This window comes from Myotis yumanensis, unplaced genomic scaffold (assembly GCF_028538775.1).
Source record: "Myotis yumanensis isolate MYYU_CA2020_CCGP unplaced genomic scaffold, mMyoYum1.0.hap1 SCAF_2, whole genome shotgun sequence".
In the NCBI taxonomy this organism is placed as follows: domain Eukaryota; kingdom Metazoa; phylum Chordata; class Mammalia; order Chiroptera; family Vespertilionidae; genus Myotis; species Myotis yumanensis.
In genome coordinates, this window is record NW_027223753.1 from 145,861,485 (window position 1) to 145,880,427 (window position 18,943).

The 18,943-nt window shown below is 38.2% G+C and overlaps 1 protein-coding gene across 11 annotated transcripts in view; it reads left to right on the forward strand.

Annotated features, from left to right (window-relative positions):
• The window catches only part of BBX (BBX high mobility group box domain containing), a 291,018-nt gene that overhangs the window by 211,821 nt on the left and 60,254 nt on the right, over positions 1 to 18,943 (forward strand). For all 11 annotated transcript variants that reach the window (XM_070406138.1, XM_070406133.1, XM_070406134.1 and 8 more), the window contains 2 exons: positions 12,917 to 12,997; positions 17,284 to 17,358. In XM_070406138.1, the coding sequence (XP_070262239.1) occupies positions 12,917 to 12,997; positions 17,284 to 17,358 (156 nt within the window). The remainder of the gene's footprint in view (positions 1 to 12,916; positions 12,998 to 17,283; positions 17,359 to 18,943) is intronic.

Here is an 18,943-nt window from a genome sequence, read left to right on the forward strand (position 1 = left end):
AGTGACTTTGAGCATTTTTTCATATGTCTCTTGGCCTCTGTGTGTCCACTTTGGAGAAGTGTTTATTTAGGTCCTTACCCATTTTTTAATTGGATTGTTTCTCTTCCTTTTTTTAAGTTGTATGAGTTCCTTATATATTTTGGATATTAACCCTTTATCAGATGTATCATTGCCAAGTATGTTCTCCCATGCAGGAGGCACTCTTGTTATATTTCCTTGATGCTTTTTTTTGCTGTGCAGAAGCTTTTTATTTTGATGTAATCCCATTTATTTTTGCTTTAGTTTCCTTTGCCCTAGGAGATATATCCACACACATATTGCTACGAGAGTTGCCTGAGATTTTGCTGCTTATGGTTTCTTCTAGAATTTTTATGGTTTCACATCTTACATGTAAGACTTTTATCCATTTTGAGTTTATTCTTGTGTATGGTGTAAGTTGGTCATCTAATTTTGTTTTTTGCATATATCTGTCCAATTTTCTCAGCGCCATTTATTGAAGAGAATCTCTGCTCTTTCCTCCTTTGTCAAATATTAATTGAGTCTAGTGGCTTGGATCGATTACTGGGGTCTCTGTTCTGCTCCATTGGTCTATATGTCTGTTCTTGTGCCAGTACTAGGCTGTTTTGAGTACAGTGGCTTTGTGATATAACTTGATATCTGGTATAGCGATTCCTCCAACTTTGTTCTTCTTTCTCAAGATTGCTGCAGCCATTTGGGGTCTTTTTTGGTTCCATATAAATTTTTGGAGTGTTTGTTCTAGATCTGTGAAATATGCCATTGGTATTTTAATAATGATTGCATTGAATCTATAGATTGCTTTGGGATGAATGGGCATTTTAATTATGTTAATTCTATAAATCATGAACACAATATATTCTTCCACTTGTTTATATCTTCCTCTATCTCTTTTCTTCAACGTCCTATAGTTTTCCAAATACAAGTCTTTTTCTTTATTGGTTAAATTTATTCCTTTTTATCGTAATTTTTTTGTAGCTATGGTAAATGGAATTGATTTTTTAGTCACTCTTTGTGAGAATTCATAAGATGGTGTATAAAATGCCATCAATTTCTGGGTGTTAATTTTCTATCCTGTTACATTGCAGACCTATTTTATTAAATCTCGTAGTTTTTTTGTGGAGTCTTTAGGGTTTTTTTTGTATAATATCATTTCATCTTCGAATAGTGAGAGTTTTACTTCCTCCTTTCCAATTTGTATGCCTTTTATGTTTTCTTCTTGTCTGATCACTATGGCTAGCACTTCCAGTACTAAGTTGAATAAGAGTGGTGAAAGAGATATATTTCTAGAAGTGGGATCATAGGGTTAAATGGGAGTTCCATCTTTAGTTTATTGAGGAAACTCCATACTGTTTTCCATAGTGCCTGCACCAGTCTGCATTCACCCAGCAGTACACGAGGGTTCCTTTTTCTCTGCATCCTCGCCAGCACTTGTCATTTGTTGATTTGTTGATGCTAGCCATTCTGACAGGTGTGAGATGATACCTCATTGTTGTTTTGATTTGCATCTCTGGGATGATTAGTGACTTTGAGCATGTTTTCATATGTCTCTTGGTCTTCTGTATGTCCTTTTTCGAAAAGTGTCTATTTAGGTCCATTGCCCATTTTTAAATTGGATTGATTAAATCCCTTTTGTTAAGTTGTATGAGTTCCCTGCAAATGTTGGAGATTAAACCCTTATCAGAGATAAAATTGGCAAATATGTTCTCCAATGCAGTGGGCTTTCTTATTGTTTTGTTGATGGTTTCTTTTGCTGTGCAGAAGCTTTTTATTTTGATGTAGTCCTATTTGTTTATTTTCTCTTTAGTTTCCATTGCTCTAGTATCCCAAGGAACTAGAAACACCAATCAGAAAGGATATATGCACCCCCATGTTCATAGCAGCACAATTTACAATAGCTAAGATTTGGAAACAGCCTAAGTGTGCCCATCAGCAGATGAGTGGATTGGAAAACTGTGGTACATCTACACAATGGAATACTATGCTGCTGTAAAAGGAAGGAACTCCTACCATTTGTAACAGCATGGAGAGACATGGAGAGATTATGCTAAGTGAAATAAGTCAGTCAGAGAAAGATAAATATCACGTGATTTCACTCATTTGTGGAATATAATGAACAGCATAAACTGATGAACAGAAACAGATTCAGAGACAAAGAAGCATCGATCAGATTGTCAAACCTCAAAGAGAAGACAGGGAAGGGTGGAGGGAGGGCAGAAAGATCAACCAAAAGACTTGTATGCATGCATATAAGCATAACCAATGGACACACACACTAGGGGGGTGAGGGCACGAGCGGGGGTTGGGTGGGGGCAATGGGGGAATAAGGACACATATGTAAAACCTTAATCAATAAAGAAAAAAAAAAAGAGTGGTGAAAATGGACAACCCTGTCTTGTTCCTGCTCTTGGGGACATGGTTTTAGTTTTTGTCCCTTGAGTATGATGTTGGCTGTAGGTTTGTTTTATATGGACTTTATTATGTTGAGAGATGATCCCTCTATTCCCAGTTTGCTGAGAGTTTTTATCCAAAAAGAGTGTTGTATTTTGTCGAATGCTTTTTGTACATCTGTTGATATGATCATGTGATTTTTGTCTTTCAATTTGTTTATGTGATGTATCACTTTTAAGAATACAGCTTTTTAAAGCTTTATTCTTTTAAAGCTTTTTCTCCATAATGCCCATTTCTCATCTCAGAAATATAGGTCATTATGAAAATAATCTTGAGATACTGAAACAATAAAGCAGTGAAAGTTCTATAGAATAATGCTGTCTCTTAATATTGTTTGAGAGTTCATGTCATATAGTCATTAGCAGACTTTATTTAGCACCTGATTTTCTGTTCTATATCTTATTCCCAATATGGAGAAATGGTCATATAACTTTAGGGGCTTATATATATCTGGGCAGATGATGAAACTAAAATAAATATAGTAAATAGGTATTTGAATATTCTGAGAGAAAATTAGCAGAATAATGATTTAAGAAGAGAGATACAGAAAATTTAGACTTCTGACACTTGAAATGGATAATTATTGTAAAATTTGTGTTTGCTGTTAGGTAGGAACAGTCTAATAAAGTGACATTTACAAAAATTCTGCCACAGAGAAAGAGCCTGTGTCCCGAGCCCTAAATACATAGAAAAAGTCTTCAAAGGTCTATTTTTTAAAATATGGAATTTTAATATAGACAATAGTTTTTCTTTTTTAATTCTAAAAGGTAGAGTCTAGCTGTAGCTGAAATAATAAAATTCCAGATTAAAAGTTTCTTTGGCCTATTCTGTTTCCTACATCTACCTGAAGTATTCTTAGAGTTTTTAGACAGAAATAATAGGTTTTTGAGCTATCAGTGGATATATAATAACAAACAAAACATTTGCATTTTCTCTTTTTCCTCAGTCTTCTGATTAACCCTGGAGGTGCCATATCTGTTGCATTAAGTCAACATTTTTATATGCTACTATTATTGAGTCAGGCTTGCTTCTGTAGTTTCTATTGTGGTAGCAGTGTTTTTTGAAGAATAAAAGGGATGAAATTTGCATTTAAGTTTATTTTGGATTGTTTGTTTTTGAAGTAATTTTTAGAGAGAGAGAGATTTGTTGTTCCATGTATTTATGCATTCACTGGTTGATTCTTTTATGTGCCCTGACTGGGGATCAAACTCTCAACCTTGACGTATCAGAAGGACTCTCTAACCAACTGAGTTACCTTGTCAGGGCAGATCTTTTATTTTTTACATAAATGAGTAGCCCTATAATTTCCTTTATATCCAGAGTACATTGAAATGCATTAATTATTTGGGATAAATTTTAAAAAACAATGTTTGTCACTAATGAATTATGGGTTAAAGAAGCAAAATAAAGTCATTGAGCAAGGCTGGCACAAAGGAGTGACCCCTGTCTCAAAATGGCAGAGTAAGCCTGTGTCCCGAGAGCTGGGGAGCTACAGTGTAAGCATAGACGTCTCATCAGGAAGTAACCTCGGATAATGAAGGAAATGGAAAGGGGTGTTTCCAATGAATAGCAGATTTTAGCAAACCTATTTAAATCAGAAATCAAATGGAAGTTGTTCAATCAGTGAACTATGATGTAAGTGCCAGCAGAAAATAGGCTAGCCGAGGGCCACAGAGAGCCTTTCTGAATGCCCAGAGATTTAAGTGAACATACACGCTTTTTTTTTTTTAATTTAAAGGAACAAGAAAGAAAAAGTTGAACAATGTTCACATCAAACTCTGGGAAGAGCTAAAGGGAAGGCTGTTGCATTAAAAGAATTTAGCCCTTACATTTCATATCACGTAGTTACTAGTATTTACTGATGAAAATGCAATAAATAAAAGTATAAGTATTTGCCCTAGAGTTTCTAGAGGTAATCTGTAGGACTAAAAGTCTTCTATACTGTTATATTTATTGCTTACTTTAATAAAATGTAAAGCTAAGTTAAAATTTAAAAATAAAGTCAGGGAGTATGTAATTGAGAGAGTATGGGGAGATTATTCCGTGCATAATGTATTGAATAGGTTGGGTTAATATTGGAAAGGACAACATCCAGTACTGAACCTAAGAAAGGATGTTTTGGGGAATTGTGGAAAATAAGAAAAATTAGGCAGAATAATCATAACTTAGTTGAATGACTGAAGGCAAACTTTCAAATGTATAAGAAGTGCATTAGACTGTGATATTAGAATGCCTAGTTCTTTTGTTGGAATCGAGAGATATGACAATAAAGTTATGATCAACTTTTTTTCTTTGCTTTCCATGCTGTAAAATAGAGCTAGTAATAATACTGTCTTGCCTGTAACTCCCAAGACATCTATGAAGATTAATTAAATAAAACCTGTAAGGCATTTTTAACTCTCTTGGCAAGCATTCTTGTAGGTATCTAGTTCTGTTACCATAAGTTATTCTTGGCATTTCCTATTTAACTTGAAAGCATAAATTATATCAGGCTTACTCCTGCAGGCTACAGTATGCTTTACTAGCAGTGCACGTGCGTGCACACACACACACAGTTTCTGTTTATTGAAAACTTGTAGGAAAGTACAGTTGTAATTTACTCTGTTTATCACCTGGTGCTCAAGGCGGAGACAACTTTTTAATACCTGCAAGAAGCCAATATAGGAGGTACAACTGTAGTAGAGTGACTGAGTTAGGATCAAAGTTAGTGGAGAAAATGCTAGCTGATAATGGCACACCTCCATTAAGGAACTTTAAAGGTCTGTATAAGAACTGAACAGTGTAGGAACCCACTCTGTGCCATCTTTTTACACATTCATTCATACGACAGGTATTCATAGAATACTTTCTGTGTTCCAGGCACATCAGGAAAAAAAACAGAAACATGTCTCTATGGTGTCATAAGATCAGGTGTTTAGAGTTAGAAACTCTTCACATGATACTACTTGCTTCAGAGGGAATCACATTGACTCATTTGTTGATCACCATCTGCCTATTTAAAACCAAAACATTTCTATATGACAGAAATTTGAAAATAATAAATTCTGTTTTATGTTTATGTTTGTAATATTAATCTCTTATCTCCCCCAGGAAACCCTTCCTGCTTGTTTTGAGCCAAATTTGATTTCTCCTCTAACTAATACCTCATAGCTGTTACTGTCAGCATTATAGTATACATTATAGCACTTGATTATATAGGGTAGGCAAAAGTAGGTTTACAGTTGTGAGTATGTGAATTTATTCTTATATTATTACTTATTAATTATTGTATTATTGTAACCCCACTTTTTCCCACCCCTATAATTAATTGTGTCCTTTATTATAAACTCTATAAGAAAAGTATTACAATGTTCTCATTGTATACTGTGTGTAAGTCTTCACTCAGCCGGAAGACTTGAAGCAACTTGAGATAAGAAATGAGAGGATTGAAACTGCTGGGCTCCCCACTTGCTTGCAGTGTGGTTAGTTATGACAACTAACATTTATTGAGCACTTCCTTCATTCCAGGCATTGCTCTTAAGTGCATTACATGAGAGTAACTCTTGATTTCCATAAAACTCTATGAGTTAAGCCTTATTTTCCTTATAAGTAAACAAGAGGCCTGGTGCAGGAAATTTGTGCACTCAGGTGGGGAGGGGAGTGGCCCCTCTACCCGGCCTGCACCCTCTCACAGTCCGGGAGCTGGCGGGGGTTGTCCTTAGTGCTGCTGCAAAGGCAGGAGAGGCTCCCACCACCGCCACTGCGCTTGCCAGCTGTGAGCCCGGCTTCTGGTGCACTGACCACCAGGGGGCAGCTCCTGCATTGAGCGTCTGCCCCTCTGGTGGTCAGTGCATATTATAGCGACCAGTTCCCCATTCTGGTCAGTTTGCATATTAGCCTTTTATTATCTAGGATATTAAACTATTAAGTGAAAAAGAGGAGTTAGATAAGGGTTAAATAACCTGCTCAAGAGTGTACAGCTATGAAATGACAGAGCCAGGATTTGAACCCAGGAGCAGGAGGACTAGCATCAGTCTTTGAGTAGCACACAGGTCCTTTGTGATTCAGCCCACCTGACCTCAGTTCAGGCCAGTTCTCTCGTGGAGTCCTGTTTCTGGGCCCTGGCCCTGTGCTAATAAGCATTTACATGGATCATCTCATTTCAGCCTCCCATAAGTCCTGTGAGGTTGGTTTATTATTATTCTTCTCGTGTCATAAATGTGAAAATAGCCTTTGAAAAGGTCATAGAGCAAGAAAGTCATAATACTAAGACTTAAACCCATATGTTTTCCACTAAATGGTGAGATAGGTGAAATCTGAAATAAAGAAAAGGTAGTTATACCAGTATTTGTTAAATTACATCCATATTTTAAGTACTATGTTAAATTTAAAACAAATATGTATTAAATAAAATTGAAAGTTTTCATCTTTATTATAATTTCTGACATCAGTGAAGTAGGGAAGATAATTTTCCTACCTGTTGGTAGATTTGAGCTAGTTTAATATGTGTCTTTCTTAGGCTGCTTTTAGGATGCTAAAATCCATTGAATTCTGCATCCCCCCCCCTCCCCCCCCCCCGCAACTCTTACCCCACACAATCAAAGCTATTATTCCTTTCTCACAGTTTTACAGCTTCTGAACATATTTTCTGAGGAAATATACCATATTTAAAGTTTACATTACATAGCAAATGGGCTCTTTGAATTCTCTCTTTTCCCAGGTAGAGACCTCCATGTTTTACATCACTGTTCACTGTCCGTTTTAGCTGGATCTGCCCATCCAGCCCAGCCTCTTCCATCTGTCAGCACTGAGGCTCAAAGCCCAGAGAATCAGGTCATTTTATCCAACTTGGATTGACAAGCATCTATTCTCAATGAGTTCCCAGGCTGTAGTGCTCAAAACAGCGATGAAATTGTATGAGCTCCTCAGTCTCCCAGAGGTGGTGGAAAGGGCCGTAGCTTGTTTGTAGAAGCCGCTTGGAGTCTGTCCCGGACTTCCCTACTAGTGCTCTGCCACACAGCGTATAATAATAGGAGAACTCTGCTCATGGTATGAAGGTGAAACCAGGGACCTACTCTTCCTCTCCCCCAGGTGTTTGGCGAGTGTTCTGGTTGGGGAGTGCTCAGTCTCTGCTGTGTTACTTGGTTATGCTCTCCAGGAGAGCCCAGTGCTCTTCTCTGCTGCAGCTCAGGCCTGGGTCAGCCAGCCAAGTACAGTGCTTTAGGACTCTGTAACCTGATTTAGGTTTAATCAAGAGTGTCTTCATTTTAGTCTTTAAAAACATTTTGAAGGACTAACTTGGGTGTAATATGCTTACATTTAATTCACCTGTGTTTAAGATCAAGTCTATTTGAAAACTTCATTTAACATCTCAGTAAATGCAAATCAAAGATCATGCAGGTACTGTCACAGCAGGGCACCTGGCAAAAGCCACTGTTGTATGAAAGGCTGGATCAGACTGAACGAGGGTGAGACTCAGATCACTGGATGGTGGAGTCACACAGGATTACACTTGAACTTTGAAATGGAACCCTCTACCCCCAAAACCTTCTCCTGCTACAGTAGACAACCACACACTCCAGCCCTGCTTAATCTTTCTTCCTTCTCTCAGTTCCCTCGTTCAGTGAAAGGTTTTAACCTACCTTAGAAATACCGGCATGATCTGACCTCTCTTCCTCAGCCCTGACATCCTTCCAGACAATTACTGAGGCTTCGAAAATACCATCTCTGATTTAATTGGGGCCCCACATCTCAGCTGGTTTATTTCCTTAGCCTTCTAATTGGCCTCCTGCCTTCAGTCACTCCCCGGTCAAGGTCATCTTGCACTCCACTGACAGAATTATCTAGCTGCACGTCTCATTATGCAGCTCCTCTGACTGAAAACCTTGGCTGGCTCCCCATTACCTTCAGCTTACTTTTCAAACTTAACATAGAATTCAGCCTCATTCATCTCCCATTACATTTCCAGACATCTTAATCTTCGGCCACATGGGGAAAGTCGCTGGTTTTCACACATACAGGGCACTTGCCTCCATACTCTTCCTCCTGCTGTTGCCACATCTTTTCCGCAGTTCTGGTGTTCCTTCTAGATATATCTCAGATGTTAACTTACTTTCTTCCACCATCCCGAGAAAGAATGGAGACTGCCTCTTTGTCTTCCCATAAGCCTTGTAATATTCCACCATTATGCACTTACATTCTTACTGGTATGTGTGTAGCTTTCCCCTGTATTTGAATAGCGATCATTTTAAGGACCAAACACATTCCCTTAGTCTTAATTTTATTCCTCAGCATAAAAAACGTATGTGTAGAATGTAAGTTTATTGAATTCAGCAGTCTTAATAGGTGTTTATTGGACATATAATAGGTGTTTATTGAACATTTGTTGAATGAGTGGGTACTCAATAAATATTTGAATTAGCCAAGGGCAGGATTGTGTAGTTCAGATAAAAGTACACTTACCCTTTTGTTGCTTATATGTTCATCACAGTCTAGCTGAGGGTAGCTGTAGTCTTGTGCCGTGTGAAGTAGGAGCAGATCTTGCTAATACCTCGCTTTCCAAAGCACTTACAGTGCATCTGACTGGTGTGATCTTGTTTTATATCAGGGGCCTGGGTCATGTTCCTATGTCTACAGTTTTCAAGATCTAAACTGCACCTGTGGGGGGAAAAAATACTACTTCATCATAAACATCCCTCTTTCTTGGTTATTGTGAATTATAGCTAAATGAAAGGAAGGATTGGATGTAAAGGAAGTTGAATATGTGGTTAACTTTGCTTTTGAAATCACTTTAGCTGTTTTCTTTCTTGGGTGCATAGCTACACCTAGTGGCCTTATGGATTATTTCAGAGACTATTTCTAGAAACAGCCCTTTAGTGTGTTTTTCTTCCTTTATTTAACCTCCACTTATTCAGTGTCTTTTCTTTCCTCTTAATTAACAAATATTTTAGACTTTATATTCAGTTATATTTGGAGAGTAAGCTGATGCAAGCATAGGAATGGATATTGAGGAATTGATGTTTATCCATAACAAGTAATTTAGAGCACTGTAAATACAAACCACAAGGCAACAAGTCAGAGAACCTGGGATTCTCTGCCTAATGACATTGTTTAATAGGAGTCCTTTGTAGGCAATACCTTCTTCATTCGATGTGGATCGTAATCTCAGATTTTTTTTCTAAATGTGTGTGTATATATCCTGCATGCACAGATACTCACACTTGTATTAGGTGCCTTACTTATCAACCACTCAAGAATGAATTCTACATATATACATCTCCCATGACATTGAACCGTTTTTACATTTTGATATTTTAGATGGAAATATGTCTAGTATGTATCACATGTATTTCTGCCTTTTAATAAGGGATATATTTTATAATTATTCTTATCCTGACAACTTAGAATCATAGTTATAAATATTAATTTCTGCAGTGACCTCATGCCTTCAGGAGAAACTTCAGGGCCATTTGCTCTACTTTAATTTCTTTTAGATAGACCACAATGCTTTGTAAGCATTTGTGTCTGTTGTTTTTGGCTTTTCTCTCTTCTCCCTGTGTCTTCTTGCTGCTGGCACTGTGTTTTGTATTTTTTCCCCCTCCTTCTTCCCTTTTCTTATCCTCACTCTTCGGATTTTTGGCCCAGCTGATTTTTTTGCTTCTATTCTGCTATGGACTAGAGAGTCAGATAATCACATAGCTTAGTGGCAACCCAATTCTGCTGGCTTCTAATTTTGTTCTCTTTCCATTATACTATACTGAAGATATATGTTAAATCAACACTGCTTTAAGGTAACAGTAAATAGGTTTTTATAGACTCTAAAATGCATAGCCTTAGTGATTCTTTTACTGTTGTTTTAACTATTGGGCAACCCTTGTGTGATTTTTGTTTAGATCATTGAGATTCTTCATGTTCACATATACATAGAGAATTAAGTCAGTCAACAGATATTCATTGTGTGTCTGCTATGTTTATGGTAAGCACAGCCCACATGCATAGACTTCTTTGATTGCATAGTACAGTTGATATAACATGCAAGATTATGATACCTTAATAATTACTTAAATTTGGCCTGGCCAGTGTTGCTCAGTGGTTGAGCATCCACCTATGAACCAAGAGGTGACGGTTAGATTCCTGGTCAGGGCACATGCATGGATTGTGGGCTCGATTCCTAGTGTGGGGTATGCAGGAGGCAACCAAGTGATGTTTCTCCCTCATCATTGATGTTTCTATCTATCTTTCCCTCTCCCTTCTCCTCTGAAATCAATAAAAAAAAATATTTTAAAAAAATAATAATTACTTACATTTGATTTCTCATTTAAGAAGGAAGTTTTATTTAAGAGTATCAGAATGATTTGCAGAGGGTCTCATTTAACTTTAAATTTGGAGAGCAAATAAAACACTGTTGGGCCATTTGGCACACAACTTGTCAAATAGTGATGTGCCAGTGAGAGAGTCAGGCTTTGGCAGCCAGACCCACAGGTGGCAGATTAAAGCTTTGCATATTTTCTATGGAGCTTATCTCTGAGAGAAGGTGGCCATTACTCTTTCAAATCCAGAAGAGACAATTAACATTTTGAATGCTTGCACCTGCCAAGGGTCTGTGACGCTTTTTGAGAATCACATCTTCAGTGTGTGACCAAGAGGTTCAGTGAGAAACTGTTTTCAGAGAAGTAGCCTAGGTGACTGCCAGCTCTTTCCATTGGGTTTAACCATCTGATATAACCCTCCCAACTATTAAAATTACATTGGAAAAGGCTTATTATCACAGGAGAATTAATGTATTTTTTTAAAGAATATTCTATAACTACTAGAGGTCTGGTGCACGAAATTTGTGCATGGGTAGTGTCCCTAGGTCTGGCCGGTGATCAGGGCCAATCAGAGCCTTCCAGCTGCTGGCCAGGGCCTGCCTTCCAGTTGCTGGCCAGGGCCTTCCTTTGTTCCGTGCCACCCCCTGGTGGTCAGCACATGTCATAGTGAGTGATCAAATTCCCGGTCTCTCCTGGTCGAACTCCCAAGGGGACACTTTGCATATTAGCCTTTTATATAGATAGATAGTATAATATTCCATTTTTGTTGAAAATATCTACATACACAGCTGGAAGAATATGCATGGAATATTAACAGTGCTTATCTTGAGGAGAAAACATTGTAGATAATTTATCTGCTGTGTTTTTTTTGTTTTGTTTTTTAGGTTTTCACAGTGGACTTGGATATTTTCTTGTTAGAAATGTTATTTAAAAGTATTTTTAACATCTTTCTATTTTTTCTTTAAAGTGAAAGATAACTTTTTTCCTAACACTTCTTGTCATGCAGGAAAGAGGGAAGAGAATACACTAATTTGTGATTTAGAAGACTTAAGGTTACCTTTAATTTAGTTTATTCAGCAAATACTTGTTGAGTATCTACATTGTACCCAGACAGCGTCTTCCGCAGTAAACAAATATTTGTGTCTTGTGGTGATCAGTGCTCAGTGCCATGTAGATAAAGAATAAGATCATTGAATGTAGGGGAGAGAGGTATTATTCACCACTCTGGTGCTAAGTTTCTTCAGCTGTAAAAAGGGTTAGATGAGAGGATGATGAAATCCTTCTCTCTCTAACATTGTGATTCCTATGACTTTTGAAATAAAGTTGTGTACCTAAGCGATTATGTCACCCAGATGCAGAAATGAGTCAGTTTTACGCATTAAGATAAAAGAAATGTGTTTCCTGAAATGAGTACTTGATCAATAGTAAGAATTTTGAAAAATAAATCTGTGATGTTTCAGTAACTGTTGTTAATAATGAAAATCACAAATGAAGATAACGGAGCCTTAATGTTTATCAAAAATGATAAGTAGTACAAAAGAAAATATGGCCTGGCCTGTGTGACTCAGTGGTTGAGTGTCAACTTATGAACCAGCTGATCAATGACACTCCATGTTTCCATCTCTCTCTTCCTCTCCTTTTCTCTCTGAAATCAATAAAAATATATTAAAAAAAGACAATATGTAGCACAAAATAAATTCCTAGGCAAATACTAACCTTTCTAAGGTTGGGGCTTGTATATAAACGCATGGAAAACACGAATGTGATTTTAGTTTTGTTTGTATTTTCAAATCTCTTATATGTTCATGTAGTCTGGTGATGTGAAATATTGGAGAAACACAGAACATGAAAGACATAGATATTCTTTGGATTTGGTGGCAGAACTCCAAGAGATCAAGTGGGCATCATTGTAGAAATGGTGAATATTAGCTTTTTAAAATGCATTGTCTTGCTCATCTGCTATTTATGGCATTATTTACAGTTGAATGGCATCTTGTATAAAATTTGCAGAATATAAGTACTTTTTTGTCACAGTATTGCCTCAAATTGGGGCAATCAAAACCATTCTTTCCTCAAATAGGAACATTTTAGGTGGCATTTATCTTCTGTCGTATTCCAGAAATGATTCCTGTGATGCTTCATACCATCTTTCCTTGTTTCAGATGTCCTCTGGCTCCTGCAGGCCTGATGTTTCAGAATCCCCTGAATTGCGTCAGAAGTCACCATTATTTCAGTTTGCTGAGGTAATACATTGAAATTTATACTTAATAAGGAAATTGTAAAATGAGCTTAAATCTGAGCTGATGACAATAACTTAAAGCAATGATGAACTCTGCTTAGCTCAGTTGACTATAAATGGGAAAATTTCATTTTTGAAAGATAGTTGAAACTCCAGAATCTCTCAATTAAAGAATAATTATATGTGTATAAAAATTATTATTAAGTCCTGATTATTATTACACTTAAGCCTTATCAATAATTTTTATTCATGGATAGTAAAATTAAGAATATAATTGAGCCCTGGCCAGTGTGGGTCAATTGGTTGGAGCATCATCCCCTGTACTGAATGGTCTCGGGTTCAATTCCCAATCCCAGCACATTCCCAGGTTGTGAGTTTGATCCCTGGTTGGGATGCGTGCAGAAGGCAGCCAATTGGTATTTCTCTCTATTTCTAGCTCTCTTCTGCTCCCTTTCCCTCTCTCTCTCAATCAATTTTTAAAAATAGCATAATTGAATTATTATTAGTCACCTATCAGGTATTAAATGTGAAGACAGAAACAACTCCTGGTTGTTCATTGACTATGCATTCCTTTTTTAAAGTTCTATTTTCTTTTAATTGAAATTTCTGAAGTCTTACTGTGTTTTGTCAAACCTGTTAGGCTCAGTACATCTTTAACATTGGTTGAAAGAGATGAAGTACAAAAGCACATTATTCTTGATATCAAGTTTAAAGGTTGAGACTGCTTCCCAAAATATCTTCATTTACCCCAGAACTCAATATGGAGCTTTGATTAATTAGTTTTTTCCTGAACTTTAAAGCACGTCATCTCCCTTTGATCACTGGAATTGTCTTTCACTCAACCTTTCTAACATTTGCCTGTTGCATAACCGTTTTATGCAAGGAGAGCATATTTAAGTTTCAGATTTTTTCCCCTCTCTAATGTCCTTTCCTGGTGGTTCTCAACATTTTCATTGGCAAACTGCTTTTTACAGTGGTATATTAGGCTATTCCTTTTAAGACGTTGTTTATAATATGACTAAATGCCCTGTAGATAGCACAGGAATATTATAAATTTGCTGACATGATACTCATCTATCACTTTCCTTTCTGCCTCTTTGTGGATGCACCATGGATTCCAGTTGTTTTGTACATTGTTTCCTAATGTATTAATGTAACAGGGATTCACCCTATTCTCCAGTAGTTATATTCATGTGAAATAGTTTTGGCCCCAACTTTGAAAGCAGAGATGCTTAACCATTGATCTCTACACCCCTAGGGATCTAATGAAATCTCTAAAATGTTATATGAAATTTGGCTTTGTGGACATATGTACATGTTTGTGGGTTCTACAGCACATGGAAGATTCCAAAGAGATTTCCTGATCTTTTTGATATAAAGAGTCCCTGATGTAATATTTCTTCAGGAGCCCCCTACTCATGTCATTAACGGAATATCTGCTTTATCCCAATATTAATGTGCAAAACGACCTTTTGTTGAAAGAGAAACCTGTGAAATGCTTTTCAAAAATCTAGATGGTTTATACTGGTTCTATTTTGTCCACTCTCTGATTTAAGCCTTGAAGAAAGACATTTGTCTTTACATAAACTATTTGTCTTCTCAAACTTTTATAGAGGGTTGGTAGGAATGAAAAGTGATGTCTGAAGTAAGACCTACCTGGTGTATAATTCCCAGGACTTCAGGAAAATCCTTGTGGATTCTTATTTGCAGTCTATCATGACTTGCACTGACAGGTTTCATGGTTAGACCAAGAGAAGGTCTACGATTTTATCCTCAATGTGTTCAGTGTCGTCAGAGCACTTGGTTAAAACTACCCATTTATGATAGTTTGTTTATATCTAGTTTGTTAAATAGGACTTGTTTTTACTTATATTTATTCTAAAAATGTTTAGATGTCTGATTTAGGACTTAGAGTAAAATTAAAATTTTCCTAATGGCTTCAGCAATGAATAAAGTCAATGATTCCATTACTTTCTCTACTCTTTCTTATCCTTAAATAGAGTTTTGATACTGTGTCCCCAAAACTGGTTTCATTATTTTTCTAGCCAACATAATTTAATTGAGATTAAAATTGATTTTTGTGGTTGAAGAGTTATGATTAAGGTACATTTTTTTAAAAAATATATTTTATTGATTTTTTTACAGAGAGGAAGGGAGAGAGATAGAGAGTTAGAAACATCGATGAGAGAGAAACATCGATCAGCTGCCTCCTGCACATCTCCCACTGGGGATGTGCCCACAACCCAGGTACATGCCCCTGACCGGAATCGAACCTGGGACCTTTCAGTCCGCAGGCCGACGCTCTATTCACTGAGCCAAACCGGTTTCGGCAAGGTACATTTTTTGCTTTGTTAAGTACTCTTTGATGGAGTTGATGAGCACAATTAATTGATGAAAAATATTTTTATTGGCCTGGGAATGGGCTGACTTTATATTGTCCAGGCTTTCTGCTTTTGTGACTCACTTTCACCCTATATTGTAGCTGGACAGAGTTTGTTCACTTTGGAACCAAAATTAGTAATTGACCTTGCTCTCAAAAAATCCTTGGAAAGTTTTCCGCATGGCCCTCAGTGCAAACTAATGAGGCTACCATAATTAGGGCCAAGTGGAAACAAAAGGTCTCTTAGTTAAACTAAATGTGGTGTGGCAGAACCCTCTGTCCACTGTCAGGCAGCTGCAGTGTGTGTGTGTGTGTGTGTGTGTGTGTGTGAGAGAGAGAGAGAGAGAGAGAGAGAGAGAGAGAGAGAGAGAGGGAGGGAGGGAGGGAGGGAGCGCATCTATACTAATAAAAGAGTAATATGTTAATTAGACCAGAAGACTTCGAGACAAAGCCAGGGGCTTGGCCGGCCTGCAAACTGCCCTCAAAGGGTCCTCAGCCCCTCGCCCAGGCTGGCCACGCCCCCCAGCGGGGACCCTTACCCGATGGGGGTGTGGCCAGCCTGCAAACAGCCATCAGCCCCTCGTCCAGGCCACCACGCCCCCCAGCAGGGGGACCGTCAACCCATTGGGGGCATGGCCAGCCTGAAAATGGCCATCAGCACCTTGCCCAAGCTGGCCCCACCCCCCCAAGGTAACCCCCACCCTGATCCAGGACCCCCTTCAGGATAGACCAGCTGGCCCCCACCCATGCACCAGGCCTCTATCTATACTATTAAAAGGGTAATATGTTAATTAGACCAGGAGACCATCCAGACATCCTTCCAGACAAAGCCATGGTGGCAGGGCCAAGGCAGAGGCGGTTATGGGCGATCAAGTCAGGAGGGGAAGGCAGTTGGGGGTGAGCAGGCTGGCAGGGGGGCAGTTGGGAGTGATCAGGCTGATGGGGGGGGCAGTTGAGAGTGAGAGTGAGCAGGCTGGTGGGGGGGGCAGTTGAGGGTGAGAAGGCTGGCGGGGGGGCAGTTGGGGTCGAGCAGGCCAGCAGGCAGAGTAGTTAGGGGCAATCAGGCAGGCAGGCAGGTGAGCAGTTAGGAGCCAGCAGTCTCGGATTGCAAGAGGGATGTCCAACTGCCAGTTTAGGGATCGGGCCTAAACCGGTAGTCGAGACGGAGATGGGGCCTAAACTGGCAGTCAGACATCCCCCAAGGGGTCCCAGATTGGAGAAGGTGTAGGCCAGGCTGAAAGCCAACCCCCTGCCCCCCTGCACGAATTTCGTGCACCGGGCCACTAGTGGTATTATGAACAATTTGTTGAGTTCTATTGCTCTATTATCATGGCTTATTTTCTTGCCATATCCTATAAAATGGAGACTGACATTATCGATTTACAGTTGGGAAAAATCACAGAAAGATTAGCTGAGCAGTGCAAGGTCATGTAGCTAGTGAGGAACAGATCTAAGATACCAGATACCCTGTCCCACATCCATATGCTTTTCCAATATTGTTTTACAACTGCGCCTAAGCAGAAAATAGCTTGGGGGGTAGTGGTGTAGGGAAGAGAGAAAGTGACTGTCTTTACTTGTAGCTTCCAACTTTTAATAATATTTTAAGAAATCCATTGAAATAAGGAAATTCATCTCAACAGGTGTCAACTGATATTTGACATGTAGCTAATACCCTTACAAGAGACATGGCAAATGAGCCAAACTCAGTCTTTGTTCTTTAAATCACCTGTTTTTAGAAGCATGGCCTTTGTCTTCCTTTATAATTTGCACTGTTCCTTCTAAAAGGGATTGAGTGTGATGACTCATGTCTTAATCTTCATCAGTGTCTACAGTGGGAATTTATGGCAAAATCTATTACTCTGATATGGGAAAATGTTTTTGTGCATTAAAAACTACTTGTTTCCTTTCAGATATCTTCAAGTACATCCCACCCTGATGCTCCTTCAAAACAGTGTCAAGCATCAGCCTTGTTTCAGTTTGCAGAGGTATGGCCTTCTTCTTCTTCTTCTTTTAAAATACTTATAGGGCTCAGAAAACTTACTGAACTCCGGGAAATACTGGAGTGAAGTTTTAATAATGTATAGCGAACTTTAGGTGTGCCTCTTCCCTTCCTGACATAATACACATAACTGAATACTTACTGTTTTTTTTGCTGTCTTTGCTGTAATCGTAGTCAGATCAGCTCCATATAGTATACCCATTTTGTAACCATTCATTAAAGAGTTCATTCAGAATAAGCACTTTCTAGTAAATCTTTATTTCATTTTTGCCTTGTTTTTAATTTATTTTTAAAGCTTGGAAAAACTGCTGTCAACATGAATGCCATAGGATTCCAATTTATTAAATCTTCCTAATAATGAAATTATATGCTGTAAGTCATGAATAACTCTCACAGCAATGCAGTAGTGAATCTGACCTGTGAAATCATCAGTGATTAGCTTTCACTGTGGTATAGCTTCAGCCAGTGTTTTCATTAATCCCAGGCTTGGGTCCAGTCAGCTCTTGCAGGATCTCGGATTTCTTTTATTTGTCAGCCAGAGACAAAGCACACACTAGAGAGCATTTTTTTGGTAGATGTGATTAGGAGGCAAATATGATAGGCTTGATATGGCCACAAGGCACTGGCTTCCTCCATAGGCTCGTTTCCAATGAGCACTATATAACAAATCATAAAATGTATATATAGTTCTTGAAAATAAGATGCTGTCTGCTTTAGGTCTTTCCCCCTTTTCCTTTATATTAATTCCAGTAAAAAGCATATCATAAACTGATCAGTCCCATATGGGGTTGAGAGAAAATGACAAGCAGGACTTTTCTGTGTAGTATTGGTGTTTTGAATCACTTTGATTTGTTGAATAGAATGCTGCATAAGTGAAATATAAAATGATATCCTTTTGGCAGAAGTAAACCTGGCATCTTACTTTGAAAATGATAAAAATTACTTTCAGCCCTTAAGTCAAAAGCTGCTTCCTCTTGGGACAGTTGTGTCAACCCCTGTGACTTTATAGCACAGTTGGCCTGCTCATCTTTTTGGTCTTACTTTAGCTGTTGAGGGTGATGCAATGAAAATGGCAAAAACAGTATCAAATGCTATCATTTCATTAAGAACAATTTGCTTGATGAATTTGAATAAATTAAGATATTATTATAATTTTTCATTAGGATAGTCTGTTTTCTAAATTTATCTTTAATCTTGATACCTGAGTGAATCCCATCCAACTTTTTAGAAACACTTCCTCCAAAACAGAATGTATTTGCCACATATTGTGTTTGATTAAATTCTGCACTCCAGCATGAAAATTAGAAAGGCAGTAGCTCATCTTTGACACACTTGATATTTACACCTTACCTACCAAGAGTATTCAACTTAACATGTAAGTACGGGATACGTCAGCAGGTGCTGGTGCATTCCTAACAGCCATCGCCACAGAGAATGTGATCGTTATTTGAGCGATACCATCATTAGATTTATTAAGAGCTCCTGGAGCCCTGGGCAGCTCTGAAGGAGCAGTTTGATGCTGTAACAGCCTGTGTCCTGTGACTCTGGAGGACCAGATTTTGTGCCTCTCT